We start from the raw sequence: 23,636 nt of genomic DNA on the forward strand, positions 1-23,636 counted from the left end.
AAAAACAGGACCAGGAACCAGAGAAACTACTTAGAACTACTTATGTCAGGCGCCTGGTACTTAAAGTACTAAAAAACTAAATACACTCATACAAGATGACACATCTACTGGCTGGATGAACTCAAACTATTTTTCTCTTATAATAACCAAGAGACCCAATATGTTCAGATGGCCATTTCTTCAGATCCACTGTGAAAAATGTGCCGTTTTCCTCTCACTTTTTTTAACTGCAATTTATTGCTGACAAGGCAAATGCAGCCTCAGATCCAGGCCTAAGCTTCATTTGATCACAGGCTCAGTGTGCGCGGGCAGCAATGCCTTTCCTGGCCGCCAGAGTGTGAACACTGACGATAAAATAAAAGAGCAATCATTCAGCTGGACCACCATGGCAATGCATGCCGCAGCCTGCTACTGACTATGGAAAATCATTTATCGTGTCATGGTAATATCTGCCCTCCACGTCAATAAATACACTCATACAAGTACGGTAAACTAACTCAGTTCCCTGTAGAGTATAAGTAGAAATTTCTCTGAACCAACAGGTATTTTTGAGAGAAACTGCAGCGATTATGACATACTGCAGTGCAGAGGTATGGATGGAGGTTAAACCAGGTTACAGTCAGATGTGCGATGCCTGAAGCATAGCAATATAAAAACATACCTTTTTTCATTCATTCGTCAAAACAGATATGTTGGTCCAGTCTGCAAAACAACCTCCTTTTAGGTATTATCTGTCTTTGTTCATTAGAATTGTGTCAAATAAGGAGTTAGGGTTACTCTGTGATAATGAGTACTTTGCCAAACCTCTCTTCACTTTGTGCACACTGACAATTGCATTGCAGCATCTTTAAACATGGCAGGCAGCCAAAGATCAGCTGAAGCAAGCAAGTGTCCCCTTTTAATGATCCGGGCCACTACACTTTCCAAGGACAGGCAGGGCAGCAGCAGAATCTGTGGGGTGCTGCTGCTCCCTGCTGTTCTCAGTCGGTGGGACTCCCGGCACAGGGAGACCAAAAAAAAACACGGCTCCGAGGAGATGGTTTTAAAGTGAAGAACACACATTTGTACACTTCTATCACACACACCTGAAAAGTATTAAACAAAAGTTGATATGCACACAAAAACCTTGCTGGCAAAACTATTTCTATAATGATGTCCCAAAAGAAATGAAGCAGTGAGAGGTGAAGATATGATTGAGACACGTACAGAAAGCACAAAGTCAGCGAAGGCACAATGCTGCACACTAACCCCACAGCCTCCTACAAAGAAAACCCAAACTTTGTTCATTTGTCTGGATCACAAAGTGTTTCCTGCTCATTGATATGCACATATTCTGACAAACTATTGCACACAGTATAGTGAGAGTAACAGGGATGCATCATTTCCTGAAGCAGTTGAAGCTGCTTAATTTTACTCTTGAAAATAATGGCCAGAGAATGACTGTTGTGCTATGAACAAACAAAGCTACAGTTACACACACTCCAACACCAACTGCTATCCCGGTATCGAAGTAATTGCTTCCTTCTTTAGAGACAGAGAGAGGGGTGAATAAGTAACGTATTGATTTGCAGGGAGGGGTATGATCTGCTTTTCAGAAGATTTGCACACATTGTGTCACTGATTAAGTAAATAACAACACAATGTACACAATATTTTAAGTTTCTTCATAAACAGCCACACCCAAATCAAAGATTCCTTAAGAAATGTGCCTTCTCCTGCAGCAGCATAGTTAGAGAAACAAATTTACTGCTGAGAACTGGTAGTAACTGACCTAGTTAGAGGCATTTAAACCCACTGAAGGGCAGTCTCTACGTAAGCTAAGCACATACCTGAAAGGAGTGCATAACTCGGGTGCAGAAGCCACACCATTTCATAACCGAATTATGTACAGTATCAACTTTAAGCCCCACTCCAAAGCAGTTTGCCACTTCTGATGTAAGTCAATGGCCTGTTATATGCCACTCACCTGCAATACCTTTACCGTGCCCATCGTATACAGTTGCACAAATTGTGGAATTTAACATCTGACTAAGGCCCAAACTCAGAGCAGCTAAATATGCATTTCTAAGCAACACCTACACTTCATTCACATGTGAGCCAAAAGATTTCACCTATGGATGAACTGAATAACACTCAGAGGGTCCACATGGTGAGATTAACTGGATTACAGCTACAGTTGGGTTCTGCTCCTTATCTGAGGGTAATTATCCTTGGATATATGGCGGTGAATGAATGGAATCACTGGCACAAAGCATGTCATACCCCGGTACCATAGGTGGCGCTGTCCCCATTTCAGCTATCGCTAATAGAGCCACTTCCTGTTGACGTCTTCACCGCCAACAACAACAAAACTCAGGCATTCAGAAAGATGGCGAACGCAGAGCGAGATGAAGCTGCGTCCCTCTACATTTAGTTCGTGAGGAGCTGGTTATGGCACAGACGCGATGCATTCTCCATCGCGTTGTGTATTTCTTTCCGACGGCAGCGACAACAGTAATATCGTCTCCTTCAACTTTCGGGTGACGATCCCGGGAAAAAATCTCAAGCATACGCAGAACGTTTAATCCGATCCACTGTCAGGCACATTGGATCGAGTTATCTCAGGGTCTTAATCCGATCGCAAGTAACCTGATCCGATCCGTTTTTTTGTCAGATTAAGGTGTCTACGTGAACTGAATAACTCAGTCTTATTGTAATTTAGCCATTAATCCATTTCGATGGCACTCATGTAACCCCACTGACTGATGATGACAGGAAGACAGGGATGGCAGGGTGGAGCACACCTGACCTGTGGTGGCTCTGACTTGATGGGCACTGGCCTTAGATCTTAGATCTGCTGCTAACATCTTGGTGCCAGATACTACAGCAGCTCATTCATCACCAAGTCTGAGCTGCTTCCGGAGCAAAAGACCAGAGTAAATTAGATAAATGGTAAACTGGTTAATAAAATGCACTAAATATGTGTGATCTCGTTTGGTCCTAGTTACTTTCTAAGTTCTATTGACAGTCACCTAAATGGTGAGCAATCGCTTTGGAAACCAGCTAAACCAAAGCCGAACCTAAAGGCAGGAGTTGTCAGAATGTTTTGGCTCATTAGTGTGCACATTCACATGACACTAGAAAAAACATCCAATTACTGTAATAGTTTGACCAAAGTCACAAAAAAAATAAAAATAAATAAGTAAATCAAGCTTCTCAAACCCAGATTACCAGGTAAATCATTAGGGGTCAAATCACTCCAGCATGTAAATCCTTAACTAAAGAAAAACTGTCCTAGGTACTCCACATCAATATTTCCATCTTTTTGTAAAACAGACAATTACTCAATATAGCTGATCTCGATTACATTTTTCTGTTGCTTTTGTCAAATGGGTGGCTGAACCGGTTGGCCCAGAGGCTAAAGCTGCATGTCGTCTGCCTCTCTCTGCCGCCTTTCCTGTGAAGCCACTTTCAAATAAATGCTACTCGTGCCGAAAAAATTATTTAAAAGAAAACCAGCTCATCATGTCAACTCGCAGTCATTTTCACATCAATGCATTTCCAGACTGCCGTTCTGCTCGAATACGAACTCGGTTTTATAACAGCAACATCACTGGACCAAATCAAACTTATTACAAAGTCATAACTCAATTATTTCTGGTGTAATTGGGAGAAAATATTTCTATTGTGTAACCATGAGGTGCAATGACCTGTCAAAAAACAAACAAAAAACATGGCAACCTGAAACAACTGTGTGTGAGATCAAATGACAAAGAGAACAGTTTGTGCAAAGTTTGTATTTATGAGCAAAATTTTGCTAAATGTTTAAAGACAAGCCGACACAGCAGAAAACTCACCTATTACAGATGATGCTATTGTCACTCAGCTGACTCTGTGTAAGCACACCCTGATGGAAGAACCGCTGTTTGGTTTGAGTAGCAGAGGCTTAAAAGGACGTGTTTATAAGGTGCAACCACTGTGTGAAAAGGGGTAGCGGCAGTGAGGAGATAAGAAGGCGCTTTAAGGCAAAGGGGAGGCGGAGGTCCACACTAAAGTTATTCATTCTAGTGAGGTCCCAATCTCCCACTAATGAGTGTAAATGGCTGTCGGTCTCTTGTGTTCTGTGCTGGATTGACAGCCTTTCAAAAAATGTTGAAAGCTTTAAAAAAAACAAAACTTGAATAATTTCCCTGTAATTTCAAATTGTTTTTCACTTAAAATGAGTGAAAAACAATTTGATCGACTTCTGATCACACCCTGCTCAAACAGGTCTGAGGGGGAATAATCAAATCCTAGATGCATCGAGATGTGGTCAAAGCTTCATCCAAAGTCTTTACAAACTCTTTTGCAACATTTAATGCCAAGGACTTGAGGAGTTCATATTCAGTCTAAGAATCAGAGCATTTTGTCCTATGGAAGGCACTTTGGAGCCCAGATACAATGTCCCATCTTAAAGATATTGTACTGATACAGCATCCCCTAGACTTTACAATAAGACCAAGACATGGAATATCTCAAAAATGCATCTGGAGGGGCTCTAACATGTAATGCCTGCCACATTGTCATAAGGGTTTTCATGTGCTCCAAACAAGAGCAGTAAATGAGTGGTTACATTTCTCCTAACAGATACTGGTTAGAAATATTCGGAGTGATTCAGAAAATGCTTCCATCTGTATCAATTTTCTAACAACAAGCCACCAGAGGCATACATTCCTTTTTCCTGTTGATTCTTTTGCTGGAAAACGCTGGGAAATGTGTCGGAAATTCTAGTTACCTGCCCACATCTCTTCCATTTTTTTTTTTAGATCAATAAGATAGACAGTAGCTCCTCCATCACCACGGCCCTCACCACTGGCCTGGGACCCATCTGCTACATCGTTCTCTTCTCCAGCGTCACCCATGAGCCTTCCTGATCATCTTGAAAGCTTGGTGAAATCAGGGATTAAAATGGTTCCTCTCACGCCAAACATGGCAAGATCAAGAATTCTATCCTCAAAGAAGCCTTGAGCCCCTCTCCCTCCTCAACCTACTCCACCGACCAAAGCTTCGTTGTTATTCCCAACAGCATTAATGCTGTTGTCTAAGACGCTGAGGGCCTCTGTGTTGGTAAGCACCATCTCAACCAGAGATCCAGGGATGGAGTGAAGAGAGGGACAGACAGACTGTCCAGTCAGAGAAATCTTATCCATAGCCCTTGAAAGAACACAGCGTCCAGTTCAACTCGAGCTGATCTCAAACTAGGGATGTCACGATACCAGACATTTAGTAGTCAATACCAATACCAGTGAAATTCCACAATTCTCTATAATCAATTCGATACCACGGTAAAAAAAACTAAAACAAAACAATCAGTTCCATGTACTTCAACATACTCATTTATTAAAAAACATTTGAACATTACAAAAAACAACAGTGGAACTGGCATGTAGCCTCCAAGTAATGAATAAAAAGAATACACTATTAACATTACAAAAAACAACAGTGGCATGTAGCATTCAAGTAATAAATAAAAATAAACCACTATTGACATTTGATTAATTGGGATCAGGCAATATCAGAACCATGATAGTGGGATATTCTATGACTTAGTAATTTGAAAAAAATATGCTTAGTGCCTATTGTGCATGTGCACTATAGCGTTAGCTTACCGGGGCACAGGTGATCTGTGCATGTCTTTTGAACACAACTTTAGTATTTCTGCTGTTTATTTTGATATACAGTGCATTGTGAAGTGACTGGGACTTCGCAAGTGATTCAACGGAGAACAATGGGTGGGAATTTGCCTGCAAAGTGAATGTTAACATGACTTGGAACTCACTCACCTTGAATTCTGAGAATAAATATGGATGCCTGTCTTTGAGGTGCTTCGCTAAATTGGAAGTGTTCCCTCCTTTCGTCTGAAAAACTCTTTGGCACCGTTTGCATATAAGTTTTTGTGAATCCATTACTAATCCCTGATCATCTGCCTAAAATGCAAAGTTCTTCCAGACACGACTTCTTTTTTTTCGATGAGTCGATGCGGAGTGGTCGCTGCAATTGCCATCTTCTGTGTTCCTTCGGCATTTAACAGCACATTAGAATACTTGTAGGTGCAGATGGTGCCCACGTTACGTCTGAAGGAATTTCATCCCCGGTACCAACTGTACTGTAGAAATAAAAGAACTGTCACATTTTTAGAATTGTGGCATCTAGGCCTACTTGATACCGAAGTATCGGCTCTCGTGACATCCCTATCTCAAACACTCAATGCTCAATGTCAGATCTTAAAGTAACAAATCATTCTTAATTAAAAGTTTTATTTCCTCTCACAATCTTGATTTTATGGTTTTAACTGCAATATGGCTCGACAATAACAGCTAATTCAATTCATCCATTCATTTTCTATACCCCCTTAATCCATCAACAAAAAACAAACAAAAAAAAACAGCTAATTCAATTCAATTCAGTTTATTTATATAGCACCAAATTACAACAAATGTCATCTCAAGGCACTTAAATAATACAGTCCAATTCAAGCCAATTGGAGTTCAATTAATTTTGATCATAATCCAATGAAATCCTATGAATTAATTTCAAAATAATCCAATTAATTCATATAGAGCCAATTCAAATACAATATCCTAGCTAAGGAAACCAACAGATTGCACCGAAACTTGTCTTAAATCCAATTTCCCGTCCTGAGCCTGAGGCGACTGTGGAAAGAAACGACTCCCTTTTAACAGGAAGAAACCTCTGGCAGAACCAGACTCAAGAAGGGTGGCCATCCACCTCGACCAGCTGGGGTTTGAGAAGACAGAAAAGAGGGGGGAAAAACCAAACACCATTCAAAGGATAACTGTTGGAACAGGGAAACACGAGTTAATGACCACAATAGTGTCACCTGCACATAATATCATCTGGCTGCAGCATTTTGGATCAGCTGGAGGCTTTTCAGAGAAAATGTGGGACAGCCAAATAATAAAATGCATGGACTAGTTTTCCTGCCTGCACGGTGGTGTGGTGGTTAGCACCGTCACCTCAGAACAGTGATAGGGTTCAAGGTTCAACTCCCGGCTGGGGATTTTCTGTGTGGAGTTTGGATGTTCTCCCTGTGTATGCGTGGGTTCTCTATGGGTCCTCCAGCTTCCTCCCACCATCCCAAAAAAAAACATGCATGTTAAGTTAATTGGTGTCTCTTTAAAATTGTCCTTAGAAGTGAGTGTGAGTGTGTCGTTGTTTGTTTCTGTGTGGCCCTGTGATGTACTGGCGACCTGTCCAGGATGTATCCGCCTCTCGCCCGATGACCGCTGGGATAGACTCCAGTCCCCCCGTGACCCAACCGAGGGATTAAGCGCGTATAGAAAATGGATGGATGGTTTTTCTGCATCACTCTGAGACAGGATGTTCTTAATTTTGGCAATTTTACGAAGGTGAAAGAAGGCAGTCTTGGAAAACTGGTTTATATGCGTGTCAAAAGATAAATTCTGGTCAAAAATAACTCCAAGTACTAGAAGTAGTAGTAGTACTAGAAGCCAAGGAACTATATAACTAGACAATTTCTCCCTGAAGCGCTCAGGCCCAAAGATAACGACTTCAGTTTTGTCTGAATTAAGAAGCAGACAGTTCTGAGTCATCCAGGTCTTTATGTCTTTAAGACAGGCTTGTAGTCTGACCAACCTATTGGTTTCATCTGGTTTCATAGATAAGTACAGCTGAGTATCATCAGCATAGCAACAGAAATGTATGACATGTTGTCCATTAAGGTTACCTAATGGAAGCATACAAGGGAAAAGAATCGGTCCAAATAGGGGTGGGTGATATTAGATCGTGAAGGATTACAACGTGAAGATGATCTGTCAAACTGCAGAGATCGTGGGATCGTCAACCTGACCGACCAATCACAGCGAATTACGGGCAGTGACGCACGTTCTTACCCGCCTCCTTGTTTGTGTGTGTAGCAGTAGCCGCATGGAGAGCCGTGGCTGAAAGCCAAACAGAAGAGTTGGTCGCTAAAAAAAAATTCCACCTCCATTATATGGAATTTGTTTGGATTTTCCGCAACTGATCAAGCGCAAGCAAATGTCATTTGCAAAGTTTGCACAGAAACAGTTCGCACATCGGGTGGGAACAGGACGAACCTGTTCAATCACTTGAAGAAGAAGCATCCCAAACAGTATGCTGAGAGCCAAACAGCGAGGGGCCCAGCGGCACCGGCACCGCAGGGGAGGCAGCAGCTAGCTAAGACCAAAACAGACAACGTTAACACAGGCACTCCTATGACAAGTCAAGCAAGCGATGGAAAGAGGTAACAGAAGCAGTTACCTTTTATCTTGCAAAATATATGGTACTGTTCAAGACGGTAGAAAGGGAGGGGTTTGAACGCCGGCTTAAAGTAGTTGACCCGCAGTACGAGCTGCCAAGCCGAAAATACCTCTGCAACACAGTCTGTTTTTCATTTTAAGATTGGGATTAAATCGAAATCATGATTTTAATTTTTAAAAATCGTGGTATGATATTTTCGCCATATCGCCCACCCCTAGGTCCAAGCACAGCACCCTGAGGAACTCCATGACTTATTCTGGTGTATGAGGAAGATTCTTCATTTACAAGAACCAACTGAAATCTTTCAGATAAATATGACTTAAACCAGCCTAGTGCAATTCCGCTAATCCCAATAATTTGTCTCTGTAATAAAATACTGTGATCGACTGTGTCAAATGCAGCACTGAGATCCAGGTAATGCAGTCCTGATTAAGTCTCGTCCATCTCACTTCAATTTTGTGTCTGAAACACGACAAAACCGGAGGGGTGGGATATTTGTGCCATATTCAGGAACAATACCCACCCACAAATTGTCATTTGGGTTTTTTTCATCATCTGTATATATGTCATTCAAAATTGAGATAAAACAATCTTCCATACTTTATATTACCATTTACAAACCACCACAGAATTGTTTTATTGATGATTGTACTGAATTACTTTCAATTGTGTGCACTGCTTTTGACTGTTTAACCATAACAGGGGACTAGAATGTGCATGTGGACATAACCCATAACAAGGAAGCTAAAGAACTCACTGCTGTCCCTGAAATATTTGGTCTAACTCAGCATGTGACTGAGCCCACCCACAGTAGAGGGCACACTCTAAATGTGCTAATTTCAAAGGTTGTTGTTATTTCAAATGTGGATGATGTCGATGCTGCTTTATCTGATCATTAGGGGTGTGACACACTCAGCTCACGAGACGAGACAGAATATTGGATTCACCAGAAGAGACGAGATTTTAAGAAAGCTACCATGACAAAATGTATGACTGAACCAACAGACTTATTTAACCGAGTTGCACATGCATTTATGCATTTTGAAATGTTTTATTATAACTCTTTACATGCATGATCTTGTAATAAACTTCTTCCACAAATTGAAACTAAATTACCGCGGTGTACTGCATTATTTTCGTACAATGCTTGCAAATTGTCCGTGTCTTTATCAGTCGCTCTGCTGCCATTTATCATTTCTGCCGGGTACCCAAAACGATGCCAAACAAACGATTTGAAAGTGGTGAGGGCATCTTCAATGGTAATACCGGTATTTTCCAACGTCATTGTGGCTGCTAGCTGCTTCCCCTCATGCTCCTCCTCTTCTTCTTCTTTTTCTTCTAGACGTAGCAAAGGCGCATTACTGCCCCCACAGGTCACAAAGAGAAGTTTGGATAGCTCACAAATCTTGAGAGACAGATTTTTAATGTGAGAAATATTGACGAGTTTAATCTCGTGAGATCTCGTCACACCCCTACGGATCATTTTTGTATTTTCTTTGAGTTTGCAATATTCTTTAATGACAAAACTCAAGGCATTAAAAATGCAATAATTCCACAACCAAATGACTACTCTGCAGCCAGCAAGACACCTGTCACTGACACATTTCACACCTGTCACTGACACATTTCACACCTGTCACTGACACATTTCACACCTGTCACTGACACATTTCACACCTGTCACTGACACATTTCACACCTGTCACTGACACATTTCACACCTGTCACTGACACATTTCACACCTGTCACTGACACATTTCACACCTGTCACTGACACATTTCACACCTGTCACTGACACATTTCACACCTGTCACTGACACATTTCACACCTGTCACTGACACATTTCACACCTGTCACTGACACATTTCACACCTGTCACTGACACATTTCACCCCTGTCACTGACACATTTCACACCTGTCACTGACACATTTCACACCTGTCACTGACACATTTCACACCTGTCACTGACACATTTCACACCTGTCACTGACACATTTCACCCCTGTCACTGACACATTTCACACCTGTCACTGACACATATCACACCTGTCACTGACACATTTCACACCTGTCACTGACACATTTCACACCTGTCACTGACACATTTCACACCTGTCACTGACACATTTCACACCTGTCACTGACACATTTCACACCTGTCACTGACACATTTCACACCTGTCACTGACACATTTCACACCTGTCACTGACACATTTCACACCTGTCACTGACACATTTCACACCTGTCACTGACACATATCACACCTGTCACTGACACATTTCACACCTGTCACTGACACATTTCACACCTGTCACTGACACATTTCACACCTGTCACTGACACATTTCACACCTGTCACTGACAAAACAGTCGGAAAGATCATCTACAATCTGAGTCTATCAACATGCTGCCTTGATGAGTTGTCGACTAGATTTCTAAAGTCTGTGCTGAGCAGTTTGTTACCACAACTCGTTCATCTAGTTAACATCTCACTTCAGACTGGAGCATTTCCAAATGCCTTAAAACTTCTCTCATTAAGGCGAGACACTACAGGTGAATAGGGTAACATTTTAAAATAATAGATATCACCATGAAACTTCCTCTGTTGATTACTTACACAAGTATGAAAAAAAAATGTATTACAAGTTTTTGAAATTTGTATGTTTGATTATACAAATTATGCATTATCTCAATAAATATGCGCAAATTTGCATGTATTTCCAGTAGATAGATCTGAACATATAATAAAGCCAGGTGCAAAATTCCTTTTTCATTTTGTTTACACACCAGATGAAAAAAAATTACAGAAGGATTTTAGGATATCTGCTTTCATTACCTAGAAAATCAAAATGTAGTGTTTATATCCTTAAAACATTTATTTTCACCATATTTTTTTATTATAATGTCACATAAATCAGGCCAGGAATGATTTATTAAGAATTCCTTCTGTACATATCTTCAGAATACTGCTAAGTGTAGAACTGGAAAGTTTGGTGTGAATAGGTGCTACATAGGCTGAGATATTGATTCTGGAAAAATACAAAAAACTGATTTTGAGAAAACGGCATTTAAAGATTTAAATAGGGGAATTTATAACATTTGTATTGGAAACAATTGCTCAAAAACAGAATAAATGCTCAGGCCATTAGTAATAATGATATAGAATAACAGAACAATATTAATATAGAATACAAGCTCATATAAAGTGATTATTCAATAACATGGCAGGCATGTAAGACCTACAACTGCTGTAACTCAAATAACTAACATTGGCGTATCATGCAAGAAGTTGCCAACAAAAGTTGATAAATAATGTAAACACAGTAGATGTCACATCTTTCTAATTCTCCATTCCAGCACCATATGTACCTTCTGACATCTCCATTCCAGCACCCTCTGACATCTCTTGCTGGTGCCTTTTCACTTTCTTGGCTGTGCTCACAAGTTTCCTTTTTCTTTTTGCACTTGTGGACTGAATGGCGTTTGCTTTGGCCACCCTGAGCAGGTCTGCCTGCTTGATGGTATTAACTGTAATAAGTGTGCTCTCCAGCCATAAGTTTGCCATCACATTGAGCATAGCTGAGGCACCCTCATTAAAAGAGGAGCCATGCTTGCTGCTGCCTCAACCCTGTTCTTGCCTACAAAAACAGTTTTGGGGCAGCGGGCCCATATAACAGAATTGAGGCGCTCGTTTGCATTTTGTGTGCCACCATGCTGCATTCTTTGCAGCAAGCTGTCGCTTGACATGCCGTGATAAATTGGGAGAAGTTTCTGGCCCACCTTGCGGGATAGGTAATTTGCAGCGTGTCTTGTGTGCCTTTCGGGGGTCTCACCATTGTCTTCTGCCCTCTGATACCAACACCAAGATGGATTGCACCTAGTATGCAATGGTGTTTCATCTGTTGACATGCAGTGGAGAAGGCCTGCCCATATCTCTGCTTTCATTGAATCCAGTGACCCTTGGTTGCCCCCCTGTAAAAATTTTGCAGTGCTATGCATTTGTTTGCGGTCAGTTTCACCAAACCCTTCCCACCCAATTTGCGTTCCGCACTAAATTTTCTGAGCGCTGTGCCCATTCGCTTGTGAGCATGATTTATACATTCCAGCTTTACAAAGTCATGCCCAGGGTATGGATCAGTGACAGCACTTCCTTAAAAGCAGAGCTATCCCCATCTGAGAGCATCTCTGTGTACCGCAGCTGGTGGCGACTGACTGATCTGGCCCACATCCTGCTCCATTGCTTTACTGGACCCTGTGAAATTCTTTGCACAGTCAGTGTGCGTCTCCCTCCAGCTATCAAATTCCTCCACGGTAATCTTTCCCTCATTCTTGGCACCTTGCTTTAGGACACAAGCATGGCAGTATGTGGATAAGACCTCAAAATCAATGACCAGTCCTGTGAGAATGTCTATACCAATCCCATAATGGGAAGTGAACCCTCTTTTTTGCCAGGTGCCATCAAAAGATACACCGATGTTAACTACAGCGTCAGCATCCTCCCTCAACAACTCTGCCAACTCTGGATCGACATCTGTGTACGCCTGCCTGATCTGCTCCCTGGCCTTGTGTAGTGAATAGTGTCTGAAGAAGACTTAGAAAAACTATTCCATGCATTTGTCTCCAGCAGGTTAGACTACTGTAATTTCCTGCTCACTGGGCTCTAAACGGGCTGTAAGACAGCTGCAGTACATCCAGAACGCTGCTGCTCGAGTCCTGACTAGAACCAGGAAATACAACCATATTAGTCCAGTGCTTAGGTCTCTGCACTGGCTTCCTGTCGCTCAGAGAATAGACTTTAAAATAGCTTTTCTGGAATGATTTTATTTGCCTTCTTGTGATTTTATGTAGCTGTAAAGAACTTTCAGTTGCCTTGTGTAAGAATTGTGCTCTTCTGAACTCTTCTGTCCTGTCTTGCCTAAAATACATTGGAAGTGAATCAATTATGGATTGTTACAAATACTTAGCTTTGAAAGTACCACATTAATGACAGAGAGAGGCGGAGGGGGGGATTGCCTTGAAATTCTCACACTGACAGCTCACCTCACCACTATTCTCTGTTAAAATAAACCAAATAGACTGCATTCAAAGACATACACAAACTGTACATTATCAGTATATTTCCTGCTATTGTGCAGGTCAGCTTATTTCACTCTGAGTTGCTGGGACTGGGTTGGTCCTTCAGCATCCTGCAGGGCTTTCAAAGCAGCTTACAGCGGTTATAAAGCAATGATTCCCAGAGTCATAAAGCATTCTCTAACAAAAAAAAAAGTTCTGGGCACTCTCCAGTCCCAGAGAGCTCTCCAAAGGTAAACACAGGTTCTCTGACTGCATTAGAAACACAGATAAAAACATGGAAGTGACGTTACACCAGCTAGCAGTTGGCAGCTAGTCTAATTGATGTGACTCTCCAGTCACATATAAGTTCACTAAACTGTGGACTTCAATTTCTTAAAGGCTAACATTCAGACCTGCTTTTTATAATGGCAATGTTTCACCAAGTACCCAATATCTTCCATGATTCCTCTGCCCTGACACAGCTGCCTAAGGAGGCACAACAAGTACATGTATTAAATTATTCAGATTCATGAGTTCATGAAGAATCCAGAAAAGTGAGAAGAACTAACGTGGTCTGAACAAAAGTTACTCGTCTTATCCCATCTCTCCTTACTCCAACACTGCATGTAGTAGCAGTAGTATTACTAGTAGTATTATTGTTGTTGTCTAATATACAATATTTAAAAAATATTTAAAAAATGTTGAGCTACTTGACTAATTTGATTTCTCCCCACTGGGAGAAGAATAAAGTATTTTTCTATTCTATTCTATACACTAAATGAGCATTTAGTTGGAGCAGATGAAAACACACAAGATTGTGAATGATGTGTTTAAAGTGTATTTGAAAAAATGCCTGCATATAAATGTCTTATTTTTGCGTCTATTTATTATTTTTTGTATCTCAAATAAATACTTTCATTTATCCAGAAGGCACTCTCGAAAGTACACCTCAAAGGGCCTTGCCTTGGAGCGAAATGAAAATTAAACTTGTGTTGGATATAAGTGAAGACGGTGTCAGTTATAAAAAAATAAAAATTGGCCAAAATGGGAATCGGCAGGTCAGGCTTCTTAAAGATCGGAGATTGGCCAGAAAACTGCAATCGGTGCGCCCCTATTTTAAAATGAATTGGTCTTAAAATAATCAAAACACTTAAAACTTAAACTGATGATCAACATTTGTGTGTAAGAAAAATCTAAAGAAAAAAGTTAAGGTGGCTGCCAGGCAACGGTGGAAAGAAGTTGTAAGACCATATTAGCAGCTTCACATCATATGAGAAGTGAGTGACAGTACTGCACAGAGTTTACAGCCAGAAGCAGTAGAAAAACAGCAGACAGACGAGCAGGACTGCAGGATAGTCACGTCAGGGGGGGGTGCAGACTGTTAGATAATCACAAAGTTAAGGTCTGTTTTACCATGCTTAGTTTCTCTATAAACCTGATTATCTATTTGTTTATTAAGAACATATTCTGAGCTGATGCAAATAGCACGTGGGCACATATCTTTCCTTTGAGAAAAACTGTTGCGGAGACCATAAAAATCTTGCAACATTAGAAGGCCACTCATCCACTTTCTCTCCCTCGTCCATATCAGGACTCTCCAAAACTTCAGACTCAAAGGTGAAATTCATCATAAACAGATGACAGAGCCACAGCTTTATTAGAAAGAAAGAAAGCCACTGACATTAACACGAAGATGCTGCATTTCAGAAATGCTATATCGGCCAGAGGTCTGAGCAAACCATAAAGATTTCTATTATGAATCAAGGTTTCCATTTTGAATACCAGTCCGAGCTCAGGGAGACAACCCTCTCGTCCACCGGGGGAAACCTTGATGTTATAAGCATCTCAGATTGGTCTTCATAATTAAAACTCCTCTTCTCTCTTTGAACTGCAAAATATGAAAACCACTCCATCAATATTCCCCATACTTTCATAATGCCACTGATGTCACTGGGCTAATATGCAAGAGCATATTGCTGCATTGTAAGTCACAAAGCACAAAGAGACACATCATGCTGGCCACAGGACAGAAGAACAAGTGATGTTGGAAAGTCTTGCAGCTTTTGGATGAATTACATCAGAGCAATGCTATGCTAATCTAACTGACAACCAGAAGCAACTTTACCACTAGGAAGACACAGTCAGTGGGTCTACATGATGATATTAATTCCATTATAGCTATAGTTAGACTATCCTCCTTATTGATACGATCGATCACAGTATTCTGTTACAGAGACTTGAACATGTTATTGGGATTAAAGGAACTGCATTAGGCTGGTTTAAGTCATATTTATCTGATAGATTCCAGTTTGTTCTTGTAAATGAAGAATCTTCCTCACACGTTGGAGTAAATCATGGAGTTCCTCAGGGTTCTGTGCTTGGACAGATTCTTTATACTTTATACCTGCTTCCATTAGGTAACATTATTCGACAGCATGGCATAAATTTCCATTGCTATGCTGATGATACTCAGCTGTACTTATCTATGAAACCAGATGCTTTTAAATTCAGACAAAACTGAAGTTGTTCTCTTTGGACCTGGGCGCTTCAGGGAGAAATTGTCTAGTTATATAGTTGCTCTAGATGGTATTTCATTGGCTTCTAGTTCTACAGTGAGGAACCTAGGAGTTATTTTTGACCAGAATTTATCATTTGACGCACATATAAATGATGCAGAGAAACTAGTTCATGCATTTGTTACTTCAAGATTGGACTACTGTAATTCCTTATTATTGGGCTGTCCCACATATTCTCTGAAAAGCCTCCAGCTGATCCAAAATGCTGCAGCCAGAGTTCTGATGAGAACTAACAGCAGAGATCATGTTTCTCCAGTTTTAGCTTCTCTTCATTGGCTCCCTGTTAAATTCAGAATAGAATTTAAGATTCTTCTTCTCACATATAAAGTTCTTAATGACCGAGCTCCATCATATCTTAAAGATTTAATTGTACAATATTTTCCTAACAGAGCACTTCGCTCCCAAACTGCAGGTTTCCTTGTGGTTCCCAGAGTTTCTAAAAGTAGAATGGGAGGTAGAGCCTTCAGTTATCAGGCCCCTCTCTTGTGGAATAAGCTGCCAGTAAATGTCTGGGAAGCAGACACCCTTTCCACTTTTAAGATTAGGCTTAAAACTTTCCTTTTTGATAAAGCTTATTGTTAGGGATGGCTCAGGTAATCCTGAAACATCCCATAGTTAAGCTGCTATAGGCTTAGACTGCTGGGGGACCTCATCTGTCACACCTTTCCTCACTTTGCTCTCTTTTTCCCCGTTTAATTTCTCAAATGATTTTATGTACATGTGACATTATTGTGGTTATTAACTTGTGTTTCCCTGTTCCAACAGATATCCTTTGAATGGTGTTATGGTGTTTTTCCCCCCTCTTTTCCCTCTTCTCTGTCTTCTCAAACCCCAGCTTGTCGAGGCGGATGGCCACCCTTCCTGAGTCTGGTTCTGCCAGAGGTTTCTTCCTGTTAAAAGGGAGTCGTTCCTTTCCACAGTCGCCACAGGCACGCTCAGGACGGGAGATTGGACTGAAGACACATTTCGGTGCAATCTGTTGGTTTCCTTAGCTAGAATATTGATTTTTGAATTGGCTCTATATGGATTAATTGGATTATGATTACAATGAATTGAATTCCAATTGGCTTGAATTGGACTATATTACTTAAGCGCCTGGAGATTATAATTGTTGTAACCTGGCGCTATATAAATAAAATTGAATTGAATTGAATTGAATTATCCAAGTAATATGGCGGTGAATAAATCGAATCATTGACACAAAGCATGTCATACCCACAGTGTAGGACGGAAAGGACTCCACTCAATGTATAGGATATCGGCCTATAAGTTTGCTTTGTCAAGATTAAAAAAAGCTTGACCTCCATCTTGGCAAACAGAAATTCGTAAATTAGTTAACTCAGACCAACCGGGGTTCATCACTGGCTGGCAGGGCACCAATAATATTAGACAATCTCTAAATCTACAGCCTGTTGCTTCGGAAAGAAAGACTCCAACAATGCTTCTCAGCCTAGATGCTGAGAAAGCGTTTGATAGATTGTACTGGACGTTTTTGGAGCAAACACTGGCTCATATGGGCTTTAATGAAACTTTGAGTAGGATTGGAGTGTTTTCTGTGAACCCGCAGTCAAGAGTCAGAGTTAATAGCCAATGCTCCGATTTCTTCAATCTGGGAAGGGGGACAAGGCAGGGGGACGCACTTTTGCATGCCCTGTTTGCTGTTAGCATTGAGCCCCTTGCAAAACTGATTAGAAACAACCCCCTTATACAAGGAATAAGAGATGATGGTGGAAGCCAACATAAAATCGCTCTATACGCAGACGGCATATTATTATTTATTGAAAATCCTATCCATTCAATCCCGGCTCTCCTACAAAATCTTAATGAATATGGTCTAGTATCTGGTTATAATGTTATTCCTAGTAAGTCAGAAGCAATGATGGTGTCTGGGGCATGGCCTAGCCAGCTTGATGATATAATGTCCTTTTGCAGGGTTTCAGATATTTAAGGATTACACTAACTCCCCAAGTAACTCAACTATACCAGGCTCAACTATACCAATTATAAAAAAATATTTGAGATATTTAGAAATTAACTGGCAAGATGGGATGTGCTACCGTTATCCCTTCTGGGTAGAGTAGAGGCTGTTAAAATGAATTTTCTTCCCAGACTCTTGTTCTTGTTTCAATCTCTCCCAATCGGGATCCCGACATCAGCCTTCAATATGACATCTAGATTCTAGATTCATATGGCATAATGGGCAGACAGAGTATTAAGGGTTATTGACCAGTTGTTTTGTCACAACGTTTTGCAGCCATTCTCCTACCTCCACGACAAATTCTCTCTACCTCAAAGTGATATGTTCCGGTATTTTCAGATTAGGCATTACATCACAAGCCATAAAGATTGGAATATGATTAAAATGCTCCAACAAATGTAGAAACTTACTTGTTTAATTTAATTAAGCATTAGCTAGCCAACAAAAAGCATGTTTCTCATATATACAGAAATCTATTATTGGATACACCAGGCAATACTTTTTACATAAAAAATAATTGGGAGCTGGATTTAAATATTATAATCGAGAATGGAGAGTAGGAAACAATGTGCATTGGATGTCATAAGGGTATTAATAGTAACATGTGGAGGGAGTTTGACTGGAAGATGAAGGCTAGGTTCTTTAAGACACCTTCGGTGATTTCCAAATTTGAGATAGATTTCATTCTGGGAATCGATATACCATTCACCCCAAGTCAGTTTCTTTTCGATCCAACTCCTGAAGACATGTACACCAGAGACCAAAAGTACCTGCTACATATACTCTTGATGACTACTAGGAAAATGGTGACAATGAAATGGATGAATTCACAGCCACCTACAGTGGCACAGTGCAAACAGAAGCTGGGGGAGGTGTATGGAATGGAGGCTCTAATTGCTCAATTACAATTCAGGTCTGATGTCTTTTTGAGGAGGTGGCTACTTGTAGCAAAATACCTCTATACACCACACTGTGCTGTAATATCCCAATTGTTCACTTATGTATTTATTTATTTTTCATCCATTATTATCATTATTCAGTTTCTGCACCCCAATGTTTTGTCCCTGTTGGGTTTTTTTGTCGCACTGTCATACATACTCTGTGATGTTGTCAAGGAATGTTCTGTATTGTGTTTTTCAATGTTAAATGTTTAACAAGAAAATAGTTTTAAAAAATTAAAAAAACATTTAATAATGCATTTATTTGACCTCATAAGCAGTGAAGTCCTGAAATGATTCAGCGAAAAGAAAAAGGTTAAGAATCTGATCTGAAGAAGTGTAAATGAAGCAAACAGGACTAAATGTAGGAACTGCTTTCCTATTCTGTTTCAAGCAGCCAGTTCTCATCTCTCCTTCCTCCTTTTCATTTCAAACTCTCAAAAGCACTTTTTCCCTGGCTCGACTGATAACCCATTCTGCAGCCTGGATTAGACAGCAGCACACACATCATCATCATCATTTCCATACCCGGTAATCTCTACAACATTTAGCCTTGTCCTCCACCTAAGCACATGGAAACAAAGATAACAGTATTCTTATGATAGACAAGACACTTTTTTCCTCTCTAGGTAATGAGGACCTCAACTAAGCACTTATTGATAACCATTTTAGTGCAAATCAGTAGGATAATATATTTATATATATATACATATATATTTGGAATAATTCCAAATACGTGCTTTTGTTTTCCTTTATTGCACTCAGCTGTTTCTTGTCTGCATAGAGCAGCTTGTTGGGAGTAACGTTACAACTGCAGGCACCTGGTATGCTGACATAATTTCAGCTAGTCATGCACCTCTCTACTATCAATCAGTGCAGGACCATAGGGATTCTCAGAAAGCACAGCTCTTGCAGAAGGAGACTGCTGCAAAACTTTGTCAAGACAAGGATCTGCAGATAAAATACTGATCACCTCATACTTACTGTGTATCAGTGTTATTCCAACAGTACTGTAATGTATTTTGCATAGCGGTAACACATGTCATTTAGAAGAAGATGGCAGCTAGTCAGGTGTGATTCAGGCTCAAGCATAAAAAGTTTGATTGCTGTGTTACACATATACAATGACCAAGCATCAAGTAGCACACATACCTCCAAGTATATCAGCAATCATTGGCTGAATCAAATATTCACAAACTAGAATTTATTCATGAAGCTGGAGCTTTAAGCTTTAAAAAAAATGGCAGATCAGATCAGGTTTTCATGCCAAACCCTCTGGAGGAGGTCCACCTGTCCAACGTGCAAGCTTTACTGTATCAAAGAGACATGAGCACTAATTAAGCTGTTTTTCCCTCACTCTGATGCTACTCTATGGATATTTAACACGCCAAAAAGTGCAAAGCATCACTAATCATCTCGAGGCTGACTGTCTAATGCCAGTACTGACCCCTTCTGCTGTCAGTTAATGGTTTGATCTGGCCCTTCTGCAGAAAAGGATCCACTAACTAGCCACATCAAAAGGACACATCAGAGAGGGTATGTCAGGAAGAGAGTTGGATAGACAGAGAACAGGACTGCAGGGAGTTGTTACAGCTGTTCGTTCCTCTGCTATGTGCTTTTTCTCAAAGAAGATACAAAATTATGGCAACCTTATAGTGAGGTCACAGCTTGCCCAGGAGGGAACTGTCTTCAAACAGTTATATGAAATGACAGTTAATCATGCTATCTTTCACTTATTCTGAAAGAACCTTGAGGTTTCCTCAGTGTGACCTTGTGAAACACAGCAAACAGAAAAATCTACTTCAAACACTTCTTTTCGCTTGACACTATTGTATTACATCGAAACAGTATAGCCTGTTGTACATTTACTACAGGACACACTACGTCCACTTCACAAATATACACACAGGAACACACACACCAGGGTTTCTCCTTTGATACAGCAATTTGCCCTGGATGGATAAACTACTGAAATGACAGTTTAAAAATAATTTCACGTTTCAATTTAAAGACGTTATTTTTTCTAAAACATCAGTTAGCCATAAGATTTCTAAAGCTCAAACATAGTCACTTTTTCTGCCAACAACTGCAGAAGACACATTGTCATGCACACACAAGAACTCACTTGATGCAACCGCTATCCAAATATCTAGTTTACATAAAGCTGCCAGACTAACAGTGAAGCGAGAGTGATATAACAATGAAGCAGCGTACGAATAAACTTCACTCCATGTTATATCATGCTAGGCTTTTAGAAAGCACATATAATGAAGGATTCTCATCCAGCCAATGCTTTTCAAGCCTCCTCTTTAAATCAACAGACATGAAGCTGGCCATTCCGTTAGAACCACACTAATGCTCTCAAACTAATCACTAAACGCTTTCAGTGAGGCAATGCAGGCTTGAGCCAGGCTCCCTTAAGTACAAATATTGGACAATTTCTGAAAATAGCACATTAGTAAATAGTTGGAAATCAAAAATCAAAAATAGGATTAATGAAAAAAAAAAACAAATGCATCAATACTGGTTAAGCAGACCATTCATCTGTTAAGCCTGTATTCAGACATGACTATGTATGAAATAAGCTTGGTAAAATCATAAGTCCTGGAAGCAAATTCAAACATGATGTACAAAATATGACAATTTGGCCAGATTTCCATGAACTTTATCTTGCAGCAAAGCCTTTGAAACTTTATGGGGACGTGGCAGGCTCATTTCCAGTCATTTTATTCCTAACCCTCTAGATTAGCTCTTAAGGCATATAATATGTGAACAAAGTGTGGGGTGGTAAATGCAAGCTATGGTTGCTTGTGTAAGTGAGTCTGTGTTTCTGAGTAACTGTAGAAGCAAGAAAATGATACTTTCAGTTACCCAGTGAACAAATCCATAAACACAATGCACTATTAGCCTCTTAGCTGCCTTTCCACTCAAAGTTCCTTTGACGTTTGGAAATCGCATTTGCGTTCATATGCATAATGCCCATGCAACACAGACATTTGAAACAGTTCCTCTCATCACTTCATATTCAGACTCATCCCCATTTTAGCATCAGAACAGCCAAGATTTTTAGCTTCAGTCTTCCTGCAAATCCAACGTGCAGTTAGGGCGTAACAAACAAATCCAAACATTTTCGCCCCCGTGTCGTTGGCCAGGAAAAACTAACTGCATCCACTGATCCAAGACCCCTGGGTGTTTAAGGAAGCAGAAAAGGGTCAACCTGTCCCATCAACCAAGAGCACATTTTCTTGAAGACTTTTCCAAAACAAAAACAAAGGGCTGAACTCTGAAAAGTAGTGCTGGATCAATGTTTCTTGCTGTGCAATAACTTCTGCTTGGTCAACATGTACGCTACAGGCGGGACGCATTGCCTGAAAAACTTGACTCTGCTAGAATATCCAGGAACAATGATGTGATAGTGGCTTGGTTGTTGAAATAAAAACATTTAGCATTAAAAATACTAGAAACATGCTTATACGCGTTTGTTTTTTTAAAGTTTTGGGTGATGTTTAATGTGACAATACATTGTTGTAACTGCAGATAAGCCAGGAAACATAAAAAAACATGCCCTTTAAGTAAAACCACAAGCATATACCTTGGTCCTGCCATTCATTTCAAGCCAAACACTGCTTAAATTAAATTCCAGAGCCATTTAGATCTGGAAACTTCAAAGGATCATGTTGTTGTCTTCGCTTACTCAGCTCTTCCTTCTCCTTCACGAGCTGCTAAATGTTGTACGTTTTTGGAACAACAGATTCACGAGCACTAGATTCACTAGCAACAAATAACTAGACAGAAAACTTCAGAATGACCTCGTATCTTTTATCAACATAACCGTCAGGAAAGACAAATTTTCAAAACAATATTTTTCATTTGGTTTTCTGTCTAGGACGATTGTCTGCTCAGTCAAATGTAATAATTAATCAAATTAGATTTGAAAAATTGTTTTTGCTAAACTGTATCCATAATGACAGCCTATCTAAGATCCTGGCAACAAACCAGGAAGCAGGTCATTTTCCGAATGTTCGTGCATGATAGAACAAAAATACCCCACAACATTTACCCCACGTGCTTTCAAGGAAAGGTCCCGATACTATAGTAGGGGGATCAAACTTACCAGGGGTCAAACTCGTGTATGATGCTCTCAAAGCGAATGACAGCGAATAGTCTGGAGCTGAAGCCGGCCAGCCAGGCCAGGATCAGGACGGTGAAAGACAGCAGAGACTGCCAACCGGCTGGCTGCGACAGGCCGCCGGACAGACCTCCTGCTCCCACATTGGCGGTGCTGCCTCTCTCCACGAGCACCGAGCTGCTGCGCCCGTTCCCAGAGAATGACGCTGCGGAGTTCAGATAGGATTTGTGTTTGTTGTCTGAAACCGGGTGATGCTCCGCCATATTTTACGTCAGTCCCGTCAGGGCAAGCAAGCGATTCGAGCTATCTGATATCACACAGAAAGGTACCCCACCCCCCCACCCCCTACCACTTATGTCTTCCTTTCCTCTGCCACGCTCTACTTCCCAAACCTCTTGCACCACCTTTCTGGCGTTCCCTGCACCCCGAAAAGCACAGGCTATGATTCTCAATTTTCTAAAGTTATTTCCCACCAATATCAAGAACAGCTAAATAATTCCAGAGAGACACATAACAGTGACGCTTTGCTTTACACGGGAAGTGATACACGCGGCTCGAGCGGCTCCTCCTTCCTTCGTTGGAACTGAATGGAGGGGGCGGGAGCATCGCGTGGGGCAGGAAGGGCTTTCAGCCTCTCACACAAAGACAGGTACAACCACGAGACCATAGCTAC

At 40.7% G+C, this 23,636-nt stretch overlaps 1 protein-coding gene across 1 annotated transcript in view; it reads right to left on the minus strand.

Annotated features, from left to right (window-relative positions):
• LOC140316913 (dolichyl-diphosphooligosaccharide--protein glycosyltransferase subunit STT3B-like) overlaps nt 1-23,533 on the minus strand; it is a 49,872-nt gene extending 26,339 nt beyond the window's left edge. Inside the window, exon 1 of the mRNA XM_072394987.1 lies at nt 22,949-23,533. Within this exon, the coding sequence (XP_072251088.1) occupies nt 22,949-23,226 (278 nt within the window). The 5' untranslated portion in view covers nt 23,227-23,533. The remainder of the gene's footprint in view (nt 1-22,948) is intronic.
• Nucleotides 23,534-23,636: the final 103 nt, after the last annotated feature.

This window comes from Leuresthes tenuis, unplaced genomic scaffold, assembly GCF_036924035.1.
Source record: "Leuresthes tenuis unplaced genomic scaffold, fLeuTen1.0.hap1 SCAF_10, whole genome shotgun sequence".
In the NCBI taxonomy this organism is placed as follows: domain Eukaryota; kingdom Metazoa; phylum Chordata; class Actinopteri; order Atheriniformes; family Atherinopsidae; genus Leuresthes; species Leuresthes tenuis.